At 48.1% G+C, this 19,039-nt stretch overlaps 1 protein-coding gene across 1 annotated transcript; it reads right to left on the bottom strand.

The window, feature by feature from the left end:
• Positions 1 to 14,513: 14,513 nt before the first annotated feature.
• Positions 14,514 to 19,038, bottom strand: LOC127676108 (biglycan-like). The gene is given in 8 exon segments (XM_052172027.1): positions 14,514 to 15,820; positions 16,663 to 16,801; positions 16,947 to 17,026; positions 17,028 to 17,041; positions 17,190 to 17,300; positions 17,760 to 17,973; positions 18,593 to 18,705; positions 18,984 to 19,038. Coding segments are annotated over 8 exon segments (924 nt in total). The 3' UTR covers positions 14,514 to 15,622.
• Between the last annotated feature and the right edge of the window lies 1 nt (position 19,039).

The following is a 19,039-nucleotide window of genomic DNA, read 5'->3' as shown; positions in this document are numbered from 1 at the left end:
CCCTTCTGACACTCCCTAGGAATCTTGAACCCTGGACCAGCTATTCCTGGGCCACAGTCATCCATTTCAGACCTGTGGCTCCAAGCCAAGATGTAGTGTGTCTGGTCCCATACTCTACTTGGAGAAATGGAGATGAAGCCCATGGGGAGAGGAAAAGACCCTTGTGCCTGAAGACACAGTCTGTTTGAGGCCTGGAAACAGAGCTGTGCTCTGCATACATCAAATTGTTTTTAATAGAGATGGTATAATCTGGATCAAGAATTCCTCCCTGCTCTACTGCCTCACACCACCATCATGGCCCTGGCCATCTATCCATGTAAACTTTAGTTCAATCACATTGACATATTTTTATAACCTGGTTCTGGTTTGTGGGAAAAATACCTGTATGAAAGGAATTCTGAGTTCTGGGACAGTCTAGGGACTAACAAAGTTCTCAAGTGAGCTCAGAAAGGGAAAATGGGATGGCTCATTCTCAAACATGTTCATTCAGAGAAACAAAGAGGCTAGAGGTCACCACTCAAGGTGGGCACCAGTTGGAATGGAATAGCCACAGAGCATTCCTCATCTCGTCTCTTCCTTGATTCCCTCCTTGATTTTTTTGTTATTTAGTCAGGAAGCACTGGTTGTGCTTTTGCTGTCCAGGAAATCCAATGATACCAGAGGACATATCAATGGGGCTTATTTTGAGGGTACGATGAAAGATTCAATACAAACTCTTTTAAGGAACAAATAACTTGATAAAGGAAATAGGGAACAGTGGCTAGCAACCTGGCTGAGGGGACACATAGTACTTCTTAACTCATAGTCCTGAAATGATTTTCTTTTGCATGAAATGAGGTTTAGTAAGGAATGCTCAAGGGCCAAATCCAGCAAAATATGCTTTTTGAATGAAGTTTTATTAGCACATTGTGATATCCATTCATTTTCATATGGTCTCTGTGTATGTTTGCATTTTCCATAAAGAGCATGGCTTTTGTGATGGGGACCATGTATTCTGCAAAGTGGAATATATTTATCATCTGACACTTTACCAAAGAGGATGCTGACTCCTGGGTTAGAGACTTAAACATTTTGCTGGGTATGGTGTCACATTCTTGTAATTCCAGCTACTGGAGAGGCTGAGGTCAAAAGGACTGTAAGTTCAAGGGAACTGTAAGTTCAAGGCCAGTCTGGGCAATAAATTAAAAGTCTAAATAAAAAAGGATAGGGAAATATGGGGGTGCAGCTCAGTGGGAACATGCCTAAGGCCATGGCATCAATCCCTAATACAGAAATAAAAAGTTTTAACTATCTTAAATGTAACTACAAATGAGGAGTGGAAAGAATAAATCTAGAATTGATAGCTCTTAGAATTTTGTAAAGAAACCATGTAATGGGGCTGGAGAGATGGTTCAGTGGTTAAAAATCACTGGGTGCTCTTTGCTGCTCTTACAATGGACCTGGGTTTAGTTACCAGCACTCATACAGAGCCTTCCAAGCATCTGGAACTCAAATTCCAGGGGATTTGACAACCCCTCCTGGCTTCTCTTGGCACCAGGCACAGAAATACATGCAGGCAAAATACATACACATAAATTTAAAATATTAAATAAAAGAGATTCTGTAAGCCTAGAATCCATGTAAAACATCAGAAAACTGTTTATGAGTGGTCAAAAATCAAAAGGCAAAGAACTAAGAGGTTAAAATGTTTTACAGCTAATATATCACACCATTATTTCCCTTAGATAAACTAATTCTCTTAGTTTAAACACATAAAAAAATCATTGAAAACCCCAGTAACTAAAACTTAAGACCAGGTAATTTAAAACCAAAATAGATCCAATTTAGAAACTTGTAGAAAATGTTTGCCCTTTTAATGGCAATTAGTTGAAGACAAAGTAAAGTAGATGTTTTATGACCTAGATACTTATGGAATACCTAAAGCTGGCAAGGCTGCAGTGAGTGAGCCCTTCTGACACATTCAGAAGCCCTTATGGAGAGCTATTGGCAGGCTGCACTGTTGTCTGGGTCCTCTCCTCAGGACAGGGTGAATGTTCTGCCCCAAGATGCTCTGCAGAATCTCATGCAAAAGAGTGAAACAAATCCTGCTGCCTAGAGTTCTAAAAATAGCCAAATAATTAAGGGAATTACAATCTCTTGGGAGAATACTATTCAGCCATTAAAAAATTGTAATTACTGAGGACTGCCCTGATATATCAGTGGGCCTGATAAATAATTGTCAGATGAATGAGTGATCATTTGCAGTTTCTTTGTGGCACAGTTCAAGTAGATATTTTTTTGGTTGTAAGTACTTTAACAAATTAAACTGTGTCCATTTTGGAAAAAAAAGTTAATTTAAGAAGGGATTATATTAATAAAGAAAATGCTTATGTGAAGTAAAAAATAGATCACACAATTGAGCTCATGGGTTAATTACAGTAATGTGAAAAATAAATAGGTTATGCAAAGAAAATAGAGCAGAAATAAGTAATAGAAAAAAGCCAACAGAAAACTGTCTTGTACTTTGGTGATACAATGTGGTAGAGAGGAGCTTCCTGCATCTTTTTTTCCTCTGTTTTATATTTTAATAGTACAAAAAATATTATGTCTCTGTAAAACATTAGTTTTTTAAAAATAAGAACAGAATTAAAAAAAAACAGCTGGGTGTTGGTGGCACATGCCTTTAATCCCAAAACATGGGAGACAGAAGCAGGCAGATCTCTGAATTCAAGGCCTACAGAGCGAATTGCAGGACAGCCACAGGTACACAAAGAAACCCTGTCATGAAAACAAAACAAACAAAACAATATGAAAAAAAAAAAAACAAAGAACACCTTACTTATGTATACAGCACTTCCTGGGCCTCTCAGCTGGGACAGTAGATTCTTTAATGAACACAGTGAAGCACATTTGCTATGTGAGGGCAGGAAGCACTTTAGCTTTCCTCTTTGCTCTCATAGAACCAGATACAGGGCACAATGATTATGGAGCAGAATCCCCAAGGACTATCACACCAATAAAATGTGGCCCCTGGCATGGCTGGCCACATCTCAACAATGGAACACACGCATTCCTAGAGGCAACCCACTCATACCCATCCTGGCATCTAGAGTCCTCAGCTATTAAGCCCTCCAATCAGAGCCTAGCTAATCAAAGAACATTTCCTCAAATACTCAGGAGTGCCCAGAACTCCCTGAGGGCTTCATTTCTGGCAGGTTTTCTGAGAGAACCTGAGCTATACTTGCAATACTAGTGCCTGAATGCCACAGGGAAGTGCAGTGCAGATGGCTTTAGGACGACCCATGTCAGGACTTAGGTCTGCATACACACTGAGATGGTACTACAAGACAGCAATGGGAACATTTATACCTCCTTACCCAATAGGGAAGCCAGCAGCCATACCAAGGGCTCATAACATTCAGTGCACTCAAAGAAGAAAATTTGTAATTTCATTTTAATTAAATTGCCACTTGTGGCTAATAGCTGGCATATCAGACAGTGTTGGTTTAGAAAGTGCCTCAAGACTGTGGCTTATGAAAGAACTTATTTCAAGGAATGGTTGCCCATTTCCTGGGAGAACCAAGAAAGAAGGTTCTATATCTCTTTGAAAAAGACACACTTCAGACTGGAGAGATGGATCAGTGCTTAAGAGCACCTATTACTCTTGCATGGGGACCTGGTTTGGTTCCCAGCACCCACATGGTGGTTTGCAACTGCCTGTAACTCTAGGTCTTGGGAATCTGGTGCTGCCTTCTGACTTCCATAGACTCCTGCATGCATGCAGTGCGCACTCACATGGTGCATATGTACAAACACTCAGGCATACACATGCACATAAAAGAAGAAATAAATATTTAAAAAGAAAAAAAGCAAACTTTGAGGTAAATGATATTATTCCCTTTTTTTCACACCTATGATTTGGTCATAAGTCTTTGGAAACCCTTTGTGCTTCAAGAGCCTGCCTGAACCATGTAACTCTGGTTCATTTTTGCCATCTACTCAGCTGTGCGACCTTGAACTTGTTCCCCTCCCAACCCTGGCACAGTCTCAAATGCCCAAATTCCTCTACACCTGAGAACCTCCTTTTATCTGCACTGGTGATGTGTGCTTCAGACCTTTCTCCCCAGGTTTCTTTCAGGCCTGCTGCCAGCACCGCCCACCCAACAGAAGGTGTCCTGGCAGGGGAGGGCTATCCAGCTGGGCACTATTGGCCTGACTTACACTGGCCCAGCCATGGCAGGGAGGAGGGTAACAGCGAGATGCTGGGAAATGACAAGGAACCATCTGCACATTGCAGGTCTCCATTTGCCATGGCCAGCCTGGGGGTATTATAGCTAGGGCTCATTCTGGAGTCAGAGATGTCACTGAAGAGGCTTCAGGGGGACTTCAGTGCCACAGTTCAGGTCCCCATCCATTATTTTCTTTTCTTTAGGGGTGCCCCTGAAAGTATTACATAGATATTTACTAAAATTGAATCATTCTCCATGTGCTTTGGATGTCTAGAAATCACCTTTTATCCATTTCTCAGTGGGAACATGGGGTGGAGACATCAATATCTCAGCTCCTGTGATGAGCGATATTCCTAAGAATTCATAGCTTTATAGTCAGTTCAAACACTGTGCTCCCTTCTGTAAAGTTCAACACATACTTCTAGGGAAATCTGAAGAAACTTCTAGCTAAGGACACCATAACAGGTAGGTTTGTGACAGATCAGTCCTGGTTTTGCCATCCTTTGGCTTGGTGGCCTTCAGCAAGTTACTTAACTTCTCTGAGCCTCAGTCTGATAATTTGTCAAATGTAGATGACACCATTTACTTTATTCAGCTATTATTTCAATGAAGGGCAGGGCAAGAGATGTCTGTGTAGCATTCAGAAACACTATCTGGCACAAGGTGACTCCCATTGCTAGTGTTGTCATTATTGACATTTGATGTGCTAGTAACCTAGGGTAGAGACAGCAACCACTACTGAATCACAGAATCCACCAGCTTAGCATCAGCAGGGAGTACAGTACACCAACTTGTACTGAGAGGTGGGAGGAGCAGGGCAAATAAACAGCTGGAAGAAGTTGGACATGATTGCATTAGCTCTAAGTGTTCAGCCAAGCTCATCTCACAGCAGCCACGTTCAGAGGGGCTCTGGCACCCTTTATAGCCCACTTTGGCGGCCTCTCTGGCTGGCTGGGCCCAACTGGAATAAAGAATATGCAGTGATCCACAGGCTGGCCTCTTCTGACTACTGACTCGTTTGCCTTGCTCACTCCCTGGCTAACTTTTCCGCTCTTTCTGTTCTCCTGAATGATTCAACCTAGCGTCTCTAGCTAGGGATCCTGAAATGTCAGCGTAGGACCAGCAAGATGCACCCTGCCCCCAGATTTGGATAAGGGAAAGGGACTCAGTCAAGGTCACAGAAACTATCAGGCATTGAGCTGGCACCACACCCTGGAGTTCCTGTCATTAGAGACCAAGATGGCTATCTGTCATAGGCTACCGGTGCCCCTGGTTGCCCTCAGGGGTTCATGGTGGCATTCTCTTTGCTGAGGCTGGCACTCTTCCAAGCATGCTCCTAGCTTTGGGGGCTCCCTTCCCCAAGGACTGGCTCTTCTTCTGGCTCTATGCAGAACCCCCTCCCACGCCCACCCTTCTCCCATCTGCCTGCCTCACCTCCTCTGTGCCAGAGCATGACTGCCCTCCACTCATGCCACCTGGCAGGGCTGGGATTGGACCAGGTGGAACTGATCAAGACTGCTTGTGCCCTTGGCCCTCTCCTTTCTCGAGGCAAGTGGCAGTCAATTGATGCCCCAGGACGACAAGTGCCCAGTTCCTTCTGACTGACCAGCTGTCTGTTCTGCTGCAGACCTGAGGGGTCAGCTTCACCCTTAGCTGGAAGAAGTTGGAAAGTAGGCCTAATCTGGGTCCCAATAAAATTTGGCAGCGTCTTGGACCATTCCTCCAAGTGCCCCTTTCCAAGCCAGGAAGCCTTAGTTCCCTCATTTATGAAGGGTGGTGGTGGTAGGTATAAACATATCAGCTTATGAATATGATTGATGTAATGGTCCACCAGGGGTCCAGGAATCTGCTTAGAATCATGTGTGGATGTAGGAGATGCTTAGGAAGGGAGATGATCTGGTATTATTAATTCAACACTCCCATGTTTCTATAGGAGCACCCACAGCTATCTGCTCAAGCAAAACAAACAAAAAACAAAGGAATGTCCATCCATGCCCTCAGTGTACTGCCAAGTCTCCTCACTTCCTGGGGCCTCAATGATCCTGTATGGTAAATGGGGACATCTTGTAGTGATGAGTCTGCAGATTCAGCAGAATCAAGGTCATGAATGTGCCACACAGACACTAAGTACCAACCTTCTCAGGCTTGTTCCAGGCACCAGGGAAGCCCATATAGGTTAAAAATCAAACCCTCGCTTTAAATGGTCACACAATAGGGATGGAGCAGGGGCAAAGATCCAGAGCCCAGAGGTATGGATGAGGGTATATGTGCAGATGGCATCTGCCAGGCTGGTGCCAAACTCCTTGTAGAGAGCTAGGGGAGATGGGTGGGGTGATCTTGTAGCATGCCAGCACCCACTTTAGGCCAGAAATTCAAGGCCCCATCTGTGAAAGATTCAGGGTTTGTCCTTGGAGGGGCAAATATTCAGTGGGGACGGGGAGATCCTGGCCCTGCCTACCTTGCAGCAGGAGAGTGACAGAAGGATACTTGCATACTTCCCTACCCTTCCTGAGCCCTTTGTCAGAGCTACCAGTCTAGGAGTCCCTGCTTATCTCTCCTGCCCAGGTGAGGCACCAGGACCCTGACCCTGCCTTCTGCTCCTCTTCGTTGGCTGAGTCACCAAGCGTCATAGTGACTCACAGAAGGCTAGGGAGACCAAGTTATAGAGAGAGGAGTGGGTCTTCCTGGGTTCCAGAGATACCACCAGTGTCTCCACATCCCAGAAAAGCAGAGCTGGAGACTTGAAAATCCAAGAACATTGAGGCTTCCCATCACAGAAACCCTCTGGCCAAGGTCACACAGGTGAAAAGAAGGCAGCTGCTGGCAGAGATGAAGGACTTGTTCAAGTGTGGCTCTGCCACTTGCTGGTGGCACTGTCCATGCCAGCGTCAGGGTCGGCTGGGTAGCTATGTGGGCGTGCAGGGGACATTGTAGGAACATGTGAGGAGGAGGATGATACAGTGAGAAGAGGCGGGGGAGGGGTACCTCGAAGCCCTGGGAAGGTGTGTGCGCAGAAGCTAGACTCTTGGCCCAGGCCTGGCGCCCCTGTCTATGCCTGCCTGGAGCCCGCAGCCTGCAGCCCGCAGCCCGCAGCCCTCAGCCCCCAGTGGCCTTGTTCCCTAGACACAGATGCGCGTGCGCGCGGGATGCGGGGTGCAGGGTGCGGGTGAGGGTACCAGTGCGGGTGCGGGGCGCAGCCCGCCAGTTCCGAGGCCCCAGGGTGACACGCGCCTGTAGTGCCGCAAGGACACACAGGCCAGGCCCGTAGGGAGCAGGTGCCTTGGGCGGGATCCTGTGCACCCCCACCTGCCACCGCGCCACCTGCTGGGCCGCCCTCTCGCCCCCGCCTACTCGCGCGCCCACCCCTTCTGCGCCCGCCTGTGCGCCCAGGGCACCACTTACCCCGGCATGGGCACAGCCGCCACCGCGGCCTCTGCTGTGGCTTTCGCTGTTGCTGCGGGAGGGCTCCTGGCGAGCAACGATCCGCTCCAAGGACGGAAAGGCCCGGGCACTGGGCCGCCTGGCCAGCAGTGCGGAGCAGGACCCTCCGCGGCAGGCGAGGGCTGTGGCCGAGTGCTCCCCACGCTCCGCACCGGCGGCGGGCGACGCTGCGCGCTCGACTCCAGCCGCAGCTCTGAGCGCGGAGGGAGGGAGGAAAGGGTGGGGGAGGGAGGGAGGTGGTGGTGGTGGTGGTGGTGGTGGTGGTGGTGGTGGTGGTGGTGGTGGTGGTGGTGGTGTGGTGGTGGTGGTGGAGGTGGTGGAGGTGGTGGTGGTGGTGGTGGTGGTGGAGGAGGAGGAGGAGGAGGAGGAGGAGGAGGAGGAGGAGGAGGAGCAGCAGCAGCAGCGAATAGAGGGGCAGTGCACTGGCAAACAGGCTCTGGGGACAAGGTGCTCCTGAGCCTTGCGCCCGGTGTGCGCCCTTCTGTCCCCAGGATGCAAGGGAATGCCAGCACTTCCTAGCCTGGCATTGCCCTCCAAGGACACTGGCAGAGTAGTGGTGGGTGTGGTTGGAAAGTGGGGGCTGAGAAGCTGGCGCAGAGAGAAAGCCCCAGCCCCCGAAAGTGACAGGGACAGCAGGTTGTTGTCTCAAGACCCTCTCTACCCATGGGGGTTGAAAATGATTTTGTAGCATGGGGTCTCTGGGCTCTTGGTTGGTAGTTATATGAAATTGCCTGCTAAGCATTGGGAGTGCAGGCATCCAAATACATTTCCCCAGAGGGAAGCTGGAGCTTATAACAGATTATCACTCTCTGATCCCTAAAGGTTATCAAGTGAACACCATTTTTCAGGACAAAGAGGGCAATGGTGCTCAAAAGTGGACATCCAGAGACAGATACAGGGAATACCCTAGAGCAGACACTGACATGTACCTACTAACATGCATGCACACCAATGAGCAGCCACCATGTGTGCCCTTGGACCTTCAGAGGGGAGCTGTACCTGCCACTAAACTTTTCCCAGCTTCTGGAACAGCAGAAGCTCTGACCCAGATCCTACCTTGCTTTGGGTCTGTGAATGGAAGTAGGGGCTGAACCTCTGAGAAGGTTATGGGCCAAACCTATGTGAAGGGTCACTTCACCAGCTAGAGCTGCTGGAGAGAGGAGGCGGAGGAGGTGGAGAAGCGGGAACACAGAGCGCACCAAGGGAGCCTATGCACCTGGCTGGGTTGGGTGATGAGGATACAATGGTATCTACTGAAAGGAAGTGCCTGGCAGACAGTGACTGCTCAGATAGTTGGGATAAGAGATATGGAGAAACCATTAACTCAGGATGACATGATATGGTCCTGGGGCTCAGAGAAGGCATGTTTTGAGGAGCTGCTGCCATGTAAGACATCTATCTAAAGCACAAGATGGCACTGCTGTGGTCCCACCCTGGGCCAGAGGTCACATTCCTATAACCAGCTCCTCTCCCAAGAAGCAGTTAATTCTTTGGAAAGGCCAGTGAGATCTTGTGTCCTAGAAAGTCAGGGGTGATACCAGCACTCCTCAGCATAGGTTGACTCCTTGCACACTCACATGCATTCATACAGCCACCCGAACTAATACAGCATTAACACTCACACATTCACACCAACTCCACACTCACCAGCATGCATACTCACACAGCCACTTCCCACTCAATATGAGCACTCATATTCATCCCCACCCCATCCCCACCATGTATATTCACATGCTCACCTGCACCACCCAACATGCTCATTTATGTGCTTACCTGCATACTCCTCCAGTATACTCACTCATTCACATATATTCACACTCACCAAAATGCACTAGTCTGCTTACTTACCTGAACTCACACGTACCCAACATACACATGTTCATGCTCACCAACATGCACATTTACCCACACCCTACACTCACCCAACATGCATACTCATGTATTTGTCCCTAACCCACACTCACCCAACATATACACTCACTACCTCACACCTACCCACACTTCTTAACATGCACACTCATTCATGTCTTCCTATAGTTACCAATAGGTACACTAACATACTCATCCCATCCCACACTCATCTGACATGTGTACATTCAAGTGCTTATCCACACCCCAATTACCTCATAGGCATATTTGTAAGTTCATAGCACCCCACACTCATCCAACGCACGTCCTCACATGTTCACTCATATAACCTCATGCTCATCCAACTCACACACATGTTTAACTCCACACATTCATTAAGCACCACTCACATGTTCACCAATACTTACATTCACACTTTCATGTATTACACAGAGTCACATGCTCATGTATACTCATAGAAGGTCACTTATACATATTTTATTACACCCATATAAGCTGGCCTGCATACATTCATCCACACATGCTTGGTCCTACCCTTAAGCACAGTGTCTGGACCAGCCACTCCAGGATCTAATCTTGGTCCTCTCCTACTTTGTTGTTCATGGCTACTTTTGGGCAACCTCAAAACAGGTCACCTTAGCCTAAGAAACTCAGAGGAAGCAGCCAGCTGGCCACTCTCCAGCTGGCTGCCTTATGCCCAGCCCCTCTCATTTTCCTGAGTCCTCACTTCATTCTCTGTCACTACCACCAGGCACCCCCCTCTCTATGGACATTTTGGCTGACTATCTTGCTTCCATAGGCTCCCTGCCTGTTCATTTTCCCCTCTGCCACTTGGTGTGCTGTCAAAACTTCCTATGGGATGGCAGTTTCTTGTTTGGGTCCTGATGCCTGGTCCCTCTAGTGGACCCTGTCCTATCCCCACTTTTATCTCTAATCTTTCCAGGCTGACATCACAGCTCCACTCCCCACCCCCCTACCCCCAGGCTTCAATGTCAATGTCCACCCGAAGCCTAGAGCAGGTTGACAACAACCCAAAAAGCTATCCTGAGTGATTCTCACAGCTGGAACAGGCTTTCTTTGATAATGGGTTTTTTTGCAGATGTGATTAAATGAAGGATGGTGAGTGAGCTGAGGAGATGCTCTCTGGTGCTTCATGCAGACCCTTTGTGCAATGACAATGTCCCTCTAAGACAGTGGCAGAGGGAAATTTTCCATGCACATAGAACAGAGATCATGAACAAGAGAGGCTCAGTGAAGTAGCCACCAAACAAGGAGTACCGGGACTCACCAGGAGCTATAAGACGCAATATATGTCCTCCTAGATCTCATCAAGAAGTACCTCCCTGTCACAATAACTCCTGAACCACGAAAGAATAAATTACATTTTTTTGCCATCTGTGATCATTCATCACAGAGGTCCCAGGATATAAACTTATATGATATAAAGCTCACACCGCATACCTACAACCTCCCAGCCTGCTTGACTTGGTAGATTCCACACTTGGAACTTCTGGAAAACCCTGGTCAGCATCAGCAATGTTTTGGACTGTGTGTGTATGTGTGTGTGTGTGTGTGTGTGTGTGTGTGTGTGTTGCATACCCTCTTTCCTAGTCACCTCTTGTGCAGTGAGTACTGATACCTTTCAGCACCAGGCTACCTTGGATTCTTTGGGATTCCAAGGTTCGTGTGTCCTCAGAAGCCAAGGGAAACAAAGGCTCTATCTAATTATGTTCAGAATAGAATCTTTATCTCGTCTATGGTCTCTGTTTTCCTGAGAGAGCCCAGAGTGCATAGAAGAGCCTGGAGCCCATGGGGAGAGCCTGGAGTCCACACTCTCAGAGCAGCCCTGCTTTCCCCATTCCCAGGCCCTTAAGCTCCTTCCCTCAGATTCTCAAGGAGGTATTTTCTCCCCAGGGCCCCTGTTTCCATCTAGGCCCTGGTCTAGGATATCTGGCCAACTGCCCCTTCTGCAAGATCTGACTTGTTTAAACCTAATCAGTAGATTTGGCTTAGGCTCCAGCTGGGGCCTACTGAATGCAAAAGGCACCTGACCTGTAGTAAGTGCTCAGAAAAATCCCTTTTCCCAGCCCCATGTCTCTCAAAGGTCACTCCTTGGCAGCTACCCTGTTTATAGAACAGCTGTTTCCAATGACATATTACTATGCATCTGTATATGTACTTCTATGTGTTCATGTGTCTATTTGTGTGTTGCTCTGTGTGTAGTACATGAATGGGCATGCCTAAGTAGGTATATGTTTGTTTTATGTATGTTCATGTATACACGTGTCAATGTTGTATATCATTAGTGTGTGTTTTCCTAAATGTCTATGCACATTATGCACATAAGCTTCTGTCTTCACACACAGGCTTGTATGTGTGTATGTGCTTGTGTGTGTGTGTATATATATACATGTATGTGTATACACACATATTTGTGTGTACTTGTACATGTGTGTTAATTTGTGTTTTTATGCATGTATGTTGCTCTTTGTGCATGTGTGCTCATATATGTTTGCACATATTCATGCATGTTTATGCACAAGCTTGTGTGTGCCTCTATGCATTTTTGTCTCAGTGTGTTCATGTGTTCACGTGTGAATGTTCACCAGTCTGATGGCTGCCCATCTGGCCTCTACTTTGAACATGCCCAGTCCTTTTGGTAGCTCTGGTGCTCACAGCTCTTTCCCTTTTACCACATTTTTCCTTGCTCAGCACATCAGGCTGCTTTTGTGCCATGACCCTGCAATGTACTCTTCCTTTCATTCCTCATTCAGTCTGTCCCAAAGTCCAGGTACTCACAAGTTGGGCTGGAACTTGTCTCCTGTGCTTTACAGAATCACCACCATGGGGCTTCCTATGACCAAAGCCAGTGCCCAGGATATAACCCTATCTTCAAACCCAATGAAAATGACAGTAGGTAACCATTTTAATATAACTGTGGGCTTTTTTGAGACCAAGTCTCATGTAACTAAGGTAATTCTTGAACTCCTGATTCTCTTGCCTCTATCTTCCAAGTGCTAGGATTAAGTGTGCGCCTCCACTCCTGGTTTCACTGTGATTTTTTTCAGTTCATTATTGTCTAATAACTTGAAATGTACTCAATACTAAAGTTAGGCTGAGCAATTTAAATATATATATATATATATATATATATATATATATATATATATATATATATATATATATGAAGATTTATTTATTTTTATGCATGTGTGTGTGCCCAATTATGTGTATGTGCCTGGTGTCCACACAAGAAAGCATTTGGTGCCTAGAAGAGGAGAATTGGATCGCGTGGTTGTAAGCTGCCCAATGTGGGTGCTGGGAACCACATATGGGCCCTCTGAGAGAACAGCAAATGCTCATAATTGCTGATCCATCTCTCCAGTCACAAGGCAGACGAATTTGTCCCAGTAACCAAGATCAAGTGCTCTAACCCTAACCCTAACCCTAACCCTAAACCCTAACCCTAACCCTACCCCTAAGCCCATGTTTAACCATGGTCTACCAGTCTCATGGGCTCCTGCCTGGGGCCTTACAGTTTTTGGTCTAGATAGTGTGGAGATGTCTGTGGAATTCTTCCTCTGAACTTAACACCTATGTAACACTTGTCCCCTCAGCTGGTGGTAGTTACACTGCCCTACTGGGTACCTGATCTGAGACCTTCAGAGGAGACTTGTAAATGAAATGAGAGAGAGCCGAATTGAAAAAAAAAAAAGGTGAGTAGCAAGGGAGAGGGACAGGAAGGGAGATGCCAGTGTGACTATATTGAGGACCCGTTGGAGTGAATCCTGCCCACCAGAACACCCCTGCCCAGAGAAACACACTGAGGGCTTCATCTTTCTGTTTTCATCAGGGCTCCTTGCTGCTTGCCCCTCCTTTCCACCAGCATGGGGACCAGATTGAGGCCCTGACTCCTGGCCTTTGGCCAGTGCTCTTGCCCTGTGTCTGCCCAGCTCAGCAGAGATTGCCAGGCTGTGGAGCACATGCCCCAGAATAGTGCTATGATGCTGCTGGGTGACATTCTATCGCTGGGCTACAACACTGCCTCCCAACCCCAAAAGGAGAAACCTGGGATCACTGGGTGCCCTGGGTTGCCAGGCCAGGAGCGTATAGTTGTGTCTGAGAAGCCAGAAGCTTGTCTCTGGGTGCACCCCTTTTGGCCTGTCACTCACACTGGCCTTGGAGCTCTATTTTTGCTGCCTGGCTGTTGCTGTATTGAGGGAAGCCTCAATTCCCATGACCTGAACAGAAGGGCTTGGGCTTAGCCCAGGCCCACTTCAGTCCTCCAGGGGTCTATTGCTTTCCAGGGCAGTCTGTGTCCCTAGTGGGCATGCTTCTATGGGCCCAAAGTGGAGCCTCCATCAGGATTTAGCTGCAACTTGCTCTCATCTCTCAGGGATTTATGTAGTACTACTGGGAAAGCAAGCCACGTTGGTCCAAGTAGTTGTACCAATATACTGCCCAAGGCCAAAGGCTCCTCCTCTCTGCCCTTTCCTAGTGTTAGCACAGGTACTAGTCATAGCCCAGACTACAACAGTGTTTTTGGCATTACTTTTATCTTCAATTCCATCTAGACAGGCAGATGGAATTCTCTCTGCTGGGGTATTGAAGCTTTCATCCTGAAGAGAGTGGGACCTACGTTAGTATCCCATAGCCAGCAGGAACTTGACAAATGCTCCACTCTGGGAGGACAGATGACACCTCATGTGTGGTCTGCTTTTTGAGTCCAGCTTAAGAACAGTTGAAGCGATTTAAGGACCAAAAAAAGGAGGGGAAAGCAGATAGGGCCTAGGCCTTATGTCTGGTCATTTGGGATGTGCTTTTATAGTTCTGGACCTGAGGGTGAGAAGGGCAAGGGCAACAATGAAGAGGAAGCATAAAGATGGAAACTAGGCATGAAAAGGCAGAGCCCTTGAGGAGGCCTGAGGAGGCCCTTGCTTCACCTCTGCTCTTTTCTTGACGCTTAGTGATGTCCCAAAGAAGTGACACACAGAGTCATATTGCACAGTGTTTTTTAATTGAGAGACAACTGACCTCATAAGCAGCACTCCCTCATGCTGGGTGCAACTGACCACCACCTCCTACCACAGCAGGGACCCAGGGGTAATGGAGGGAACCTAGCCATCTTTGGGAGAGGGCAGGAGCGAATGCAAACTGGTTCTGGGGGTTCTGGGGGCCTGCTGAGCCTCTCCAGGGGCTAGGAAGCTTCCTGATCCTCATCTTTATAGCAAAGTATGGACCCTTTCCTGGACAATATGGACAGGATTCTGGCCTCCACCTTCCAGCTTCCTGCAGGGCTGGGGGTCAAGTGCTGGGTAGGGCAATCAGGAAGATAGTTGCCCCATATTTGTTTGTGCAGGGACTGGCCAGAGACCTGTGAAGCAGAAAACAGCCTGGGACAGACGATCAGTGTGTGTGTGTGTGTGTGTGTGTGTGTGTGTGTGTGTGTGTGTGTGTGGTGTCAGAAGACAGATACAAAGACAGAGAGTCACAGAGACAGAGAGACAGAGACAGAAATAGAAACAGACAGAGATATAGTCAAAGGCATATAGAAAGAGACAAAGACAGAGAGATATGAACCAGATCCAGAGATGGCAGGGGACAGATTAATAAGCCCAGAAGGAAGAAAAGTGGCAGGAAATATTGCAGGGTTGGAGAGAAGGAATGATCCAGGAGTTAGTAGAGCCAGGTGGTTGCTGGGATGGTGGTGAACTTGTTGAAGAGAGAACACCAGAGGATAAGGGCAGCAAGCAGAGCCCAGAAGAGCTGGAAGTCAGACATGGGCAAGGAAGAGGAGGAACACACGCTAGCCCCTCTTGCCATAACCATCTGAGTTTCAGGATGAGCAAGAAGAAAGATTTATAGGGAGTCTCTGAGTGGACATGGTGGATGAGTGTTCAATTTCAAAGTCTGAGGGGAATGGGTGAGGGGGCCAGGCCATGTGCATATATGCATGCTTAGGAGCCAGGGGGAAGCTGTGGTGGGGCAGTGAGTTAATATTGGGGAACAAAGGTGTTGCTTCTTTGCTTCCCTTCCTCTGTGGAGCATCTGGCTATGTTCCTCAGAGACTCTCACCAAGGCCACCATGGTGGCTACCACTGACTCTACTTCTTATAATTTCCAAATTGGATGGCCAGGCGGTCAGTGACACAGCGGAACGTCGCAGGCTGCACTTCCCAGTAGGGCACAGGATTGTTGAAGAGGCTGATGCCATTATAGTAGGCCCTCTTGACTCCGAAACCCATGGGACAGAAATCGTTGATGCCCACCTTGGTGATGTTGTTGGAGTGCAGATAGACAACCTGGGGGGCAGAGGGAATGTATCTGGGACTTTGTCCAGGGATCAGTGACAGAGACCACCCATCCCAATCTGTCCTACCCTGGGTAAGTGCTGTAAGTTGTAAGAAAGATGGAGTGTAGATATAAGAAAGGTCAGACCTTCCTTCACATTGGATCCCATAAATCACTTCTTAGTGTCATTTCATAGTCATCCTTTGAAGATCAGCTGGTGATTCTTCTCAGGGTTGATAGGAGGGCATACTGGAGCATGTTAGTGGGTATAAGTTCTGATTAGGGTACTGGTGTTTGGCTGGACCCAGATCAGGATGAAGAGATCAAGCGAAGTGTATAAGCAAGTGGTGAGTTGGGATGGGTGGGGTGGAGGATGTGTTTGGTAGGAAGCAAACATTGATCCTGACACGATATCTGTGTAGGAAAGATGGTGCCATAGGCTAAGAGCTCACTGGTGATACAAAGGTTACTGGCCACTAGAGGGTGCTCTCAGCCTGGTGTGGGCTGTGCTGCCCTAGAGGAGGATGAATGTGCTTTCTACCATTATGAATGGATCTGAGAAAAAAAAAAATTGAGGTCCAGAGTAAGGTTGGGAAAGACCTAGTTTGCACGCGTGTTTGGAAGCTAACTCTCAGAAGGAGACTCCCCTTCCCCAAACACAAATAGGAAGCACACACTGTTCCACTGAGCCCTGGATGAGTACATGAGACCTAGAAGAGAATCTAGGTTTTGTTCTGTTCTCTACCCTCTGCCCCTGTACAAAGGGGGGACAGGGGATCCAGGCAGTTAAGAAGCTGGTGCAGAGATAGGCTTTCTACAATACCCTACCTAGTCTTGGAGAACCAGCTCTCACCTGGAGGAGCTTGAGATCTGGGAGACCAGCAGGCACCCGGGACAGCTTGTTGTTGTCCAAGTGAAGTTCCCTCAGGGTAGGCAGAAAACTCAGGCTCCCATTCTCAATCATCCGGATCTGATTGTGGCCTAAGCCCAGCCTGAGGATAAATGAATTAGAGATCATCAGAGGCTGGGAGAGGAGGACTCTGGGATAGAGCACAGGGGACCTGGGTGCTACCCTATAACCTCCTGCCCCATTTGCTAATGGATCCCTGCAAGCCCCAGGGGCTACCCCAACTCCACCTGTACAGCTTGGAGTAGCGAAGTAGGTCCTCCAACTCAATAGCCTGGATTTTGTTGTGGTCCAGGTGAAGTTCATTCAGGGGTCTCAGGGAGATCTACCCAGAAGAGAACATGCTGGGAGGTAAGCGCAGAGTCTGGTGCAGATAGAAGGCCCATTCTCTGCTCCAGGAAAAGGACCCTGCTCAAGTATACTGGGAAAGGCCCATCAATGCTTTTGGAGATTGGGAATTGACGCTCTCCTACCTTTGGGGATGCCAGTGAGCTTGGCCTCTGAGATGCGCAGGTAGTTGAGCTTCAGGCCATCAAAGGCTCCTGGTTCAAAGCCACTGTTCTCCAATGGATTCCCGCCCATCTCTGGGAGAGAAGGCCTGTCAGCCCTGAAGCCAATCACCACCAGAGCCTGTTCTTTTCTGGACTGGAGCTCTGCTGATTGCTGGCTCTTCCCACTTCTTTATGGGAAGCAAGTTATGAATTTGCACAGCTAACTAACTACAAATTCCAGCTATTTAACATGACTAGCTCAAGGTCTCTGGGAGCTGAGAAGCAAGAAGAAACCTTCCTTTTACCCATATTGCTTTTCCCCCAGAAAGATACTGATCTTCTTTTAGACTATTTTTGAGACTCTTTCTTCAACTGAGCCTTTATAGCCACCACTGTCTTTTCCCTCATGTCCTGAAACAAGCATCTGGAACATTCTGAGACACACAGGGCTTTTCCATGACTACATGGGACAGGACCCAGCTGCCATGGCTGAAAGAGATATCCTCTACCTGCCTTGTTTTTGCCTAATGCCAAGGTACAGACTAGTCTCACCAATGCAATTCATGTTCCGGAGCCCGCTGAACACGCCCTTGGGCACTTTGCGGATACGGTTGTCATGGATTCGTAGCTCGACCAGGGAGCTGGGCAGGTTGGGAGGAATCTCCACCAGGTGGTTCTTGGAGATGTAGAGTTTTTGCAGCTTCCTCAGAGGGCTAAAGGCCTTCTCATGGATCTTGGAGATCTTATTGTTTACCAAGACCAGGGCCTAAAGCAGGGCAGGCAACCAAGGTGAGCACCCAAGCCCCCCACTACACCTCCCCTTTTCTCTGCCTCCTAAACTTGCTACTGATGGCACTTGAGAGACATCCAAACCACTTTGGTCTCATGGAGATCAGTCTGTGTTGGTGAGTAGAATGTAGGGCAAGAAGATGAGGTTAGCTCCAAGCTTCCCTGGTGATGCCATCACTGCCTAGCATACTTTGCTAGGCAGTTTCTCTAAGAGCTATGATAGAATACACTTTCTGTGGTGTTTAGAGGAGTCAACAAAATGTAAAGCTTTCTGTCAAAAAATGGGACCTGAGAGATTTTGTCTTGTACCCACACATATAATGCATAGTTTTGTGTGTTTTCATTACAGCCAGCTCCAGACTTATCTCAGGACTCCATTGGTTCCCAGCCTCTCTTCCTAGCCCCATTTGTGAGTACTCCTCTTCCAAGCTACAGGAACACCAAACTCCTCCTGGCTCCTCAGAAAGGGCAGGAGGCAGGAGGCAGGAGGCAGGAGGCAGGAGGCAGGAGGCAGGAGGCAGGAGGCAGGAGGCAGGAGGCAGGAGGCAGGAGGCAGGAGGCAGGAGGCAGGAGGCAGGAGGCAGGAGGAGGCTTACATAGAGGTGCTGGAGGCCTTTGAAGTCATCCTTGCGGAGCTCAGAGATGTCATTATTCTGCAGGTCTAGCAGTGTGGTGTCAGGTGAGATCTCCTTGGGCACAGTCTTCAGACCTGGGGGCCGGCATCATCATCATCAGCATAAGCCTGGCTCCTCCAGTCTGTGGTCACAGCTGGTGTAAAGGGGTTGGCACACACACGCATACGGACACACACAAAGACACTGGGACAAAGGCAGGAGCTCTGAGCACCCTCATACACCTCAGCCTGTGGTGACGCAACCTACCCACTCCTACCATTCGAAAGCCACCTCACAGGATAGCCCATGTGTTCCTTTCCCAGGCAGGAGCCTGTGCTTCTCTGTACACCGCTCACCCTGTCTAGTGACTCACCCAAGTCAGAACACTGAACAACCCGCAGGTGGCAGTGGCAACCAAAAGGACACATG

The sequence above is a fragment of the Apodemus sylvaticus genome, unplaced genomic scaffold (genome assembly GCF_947179515.1).
Source record: "Apodemus sylvaticus unplaced genomic scaffold, mApoSyl1.1 scaffold_519, whole genome shotgun sequence".
NCBI classification, from domain to species: Eukaryota; Metazoa; Chordata; class Mammalia; order Rodentia; family Muridae; genus Apodemus; species Apodemus sylvaticus.
Note: the sequence above shows the minus strand (reverse complement) of the source record. Positions and strands in the feature narration are given on the sequence as shown.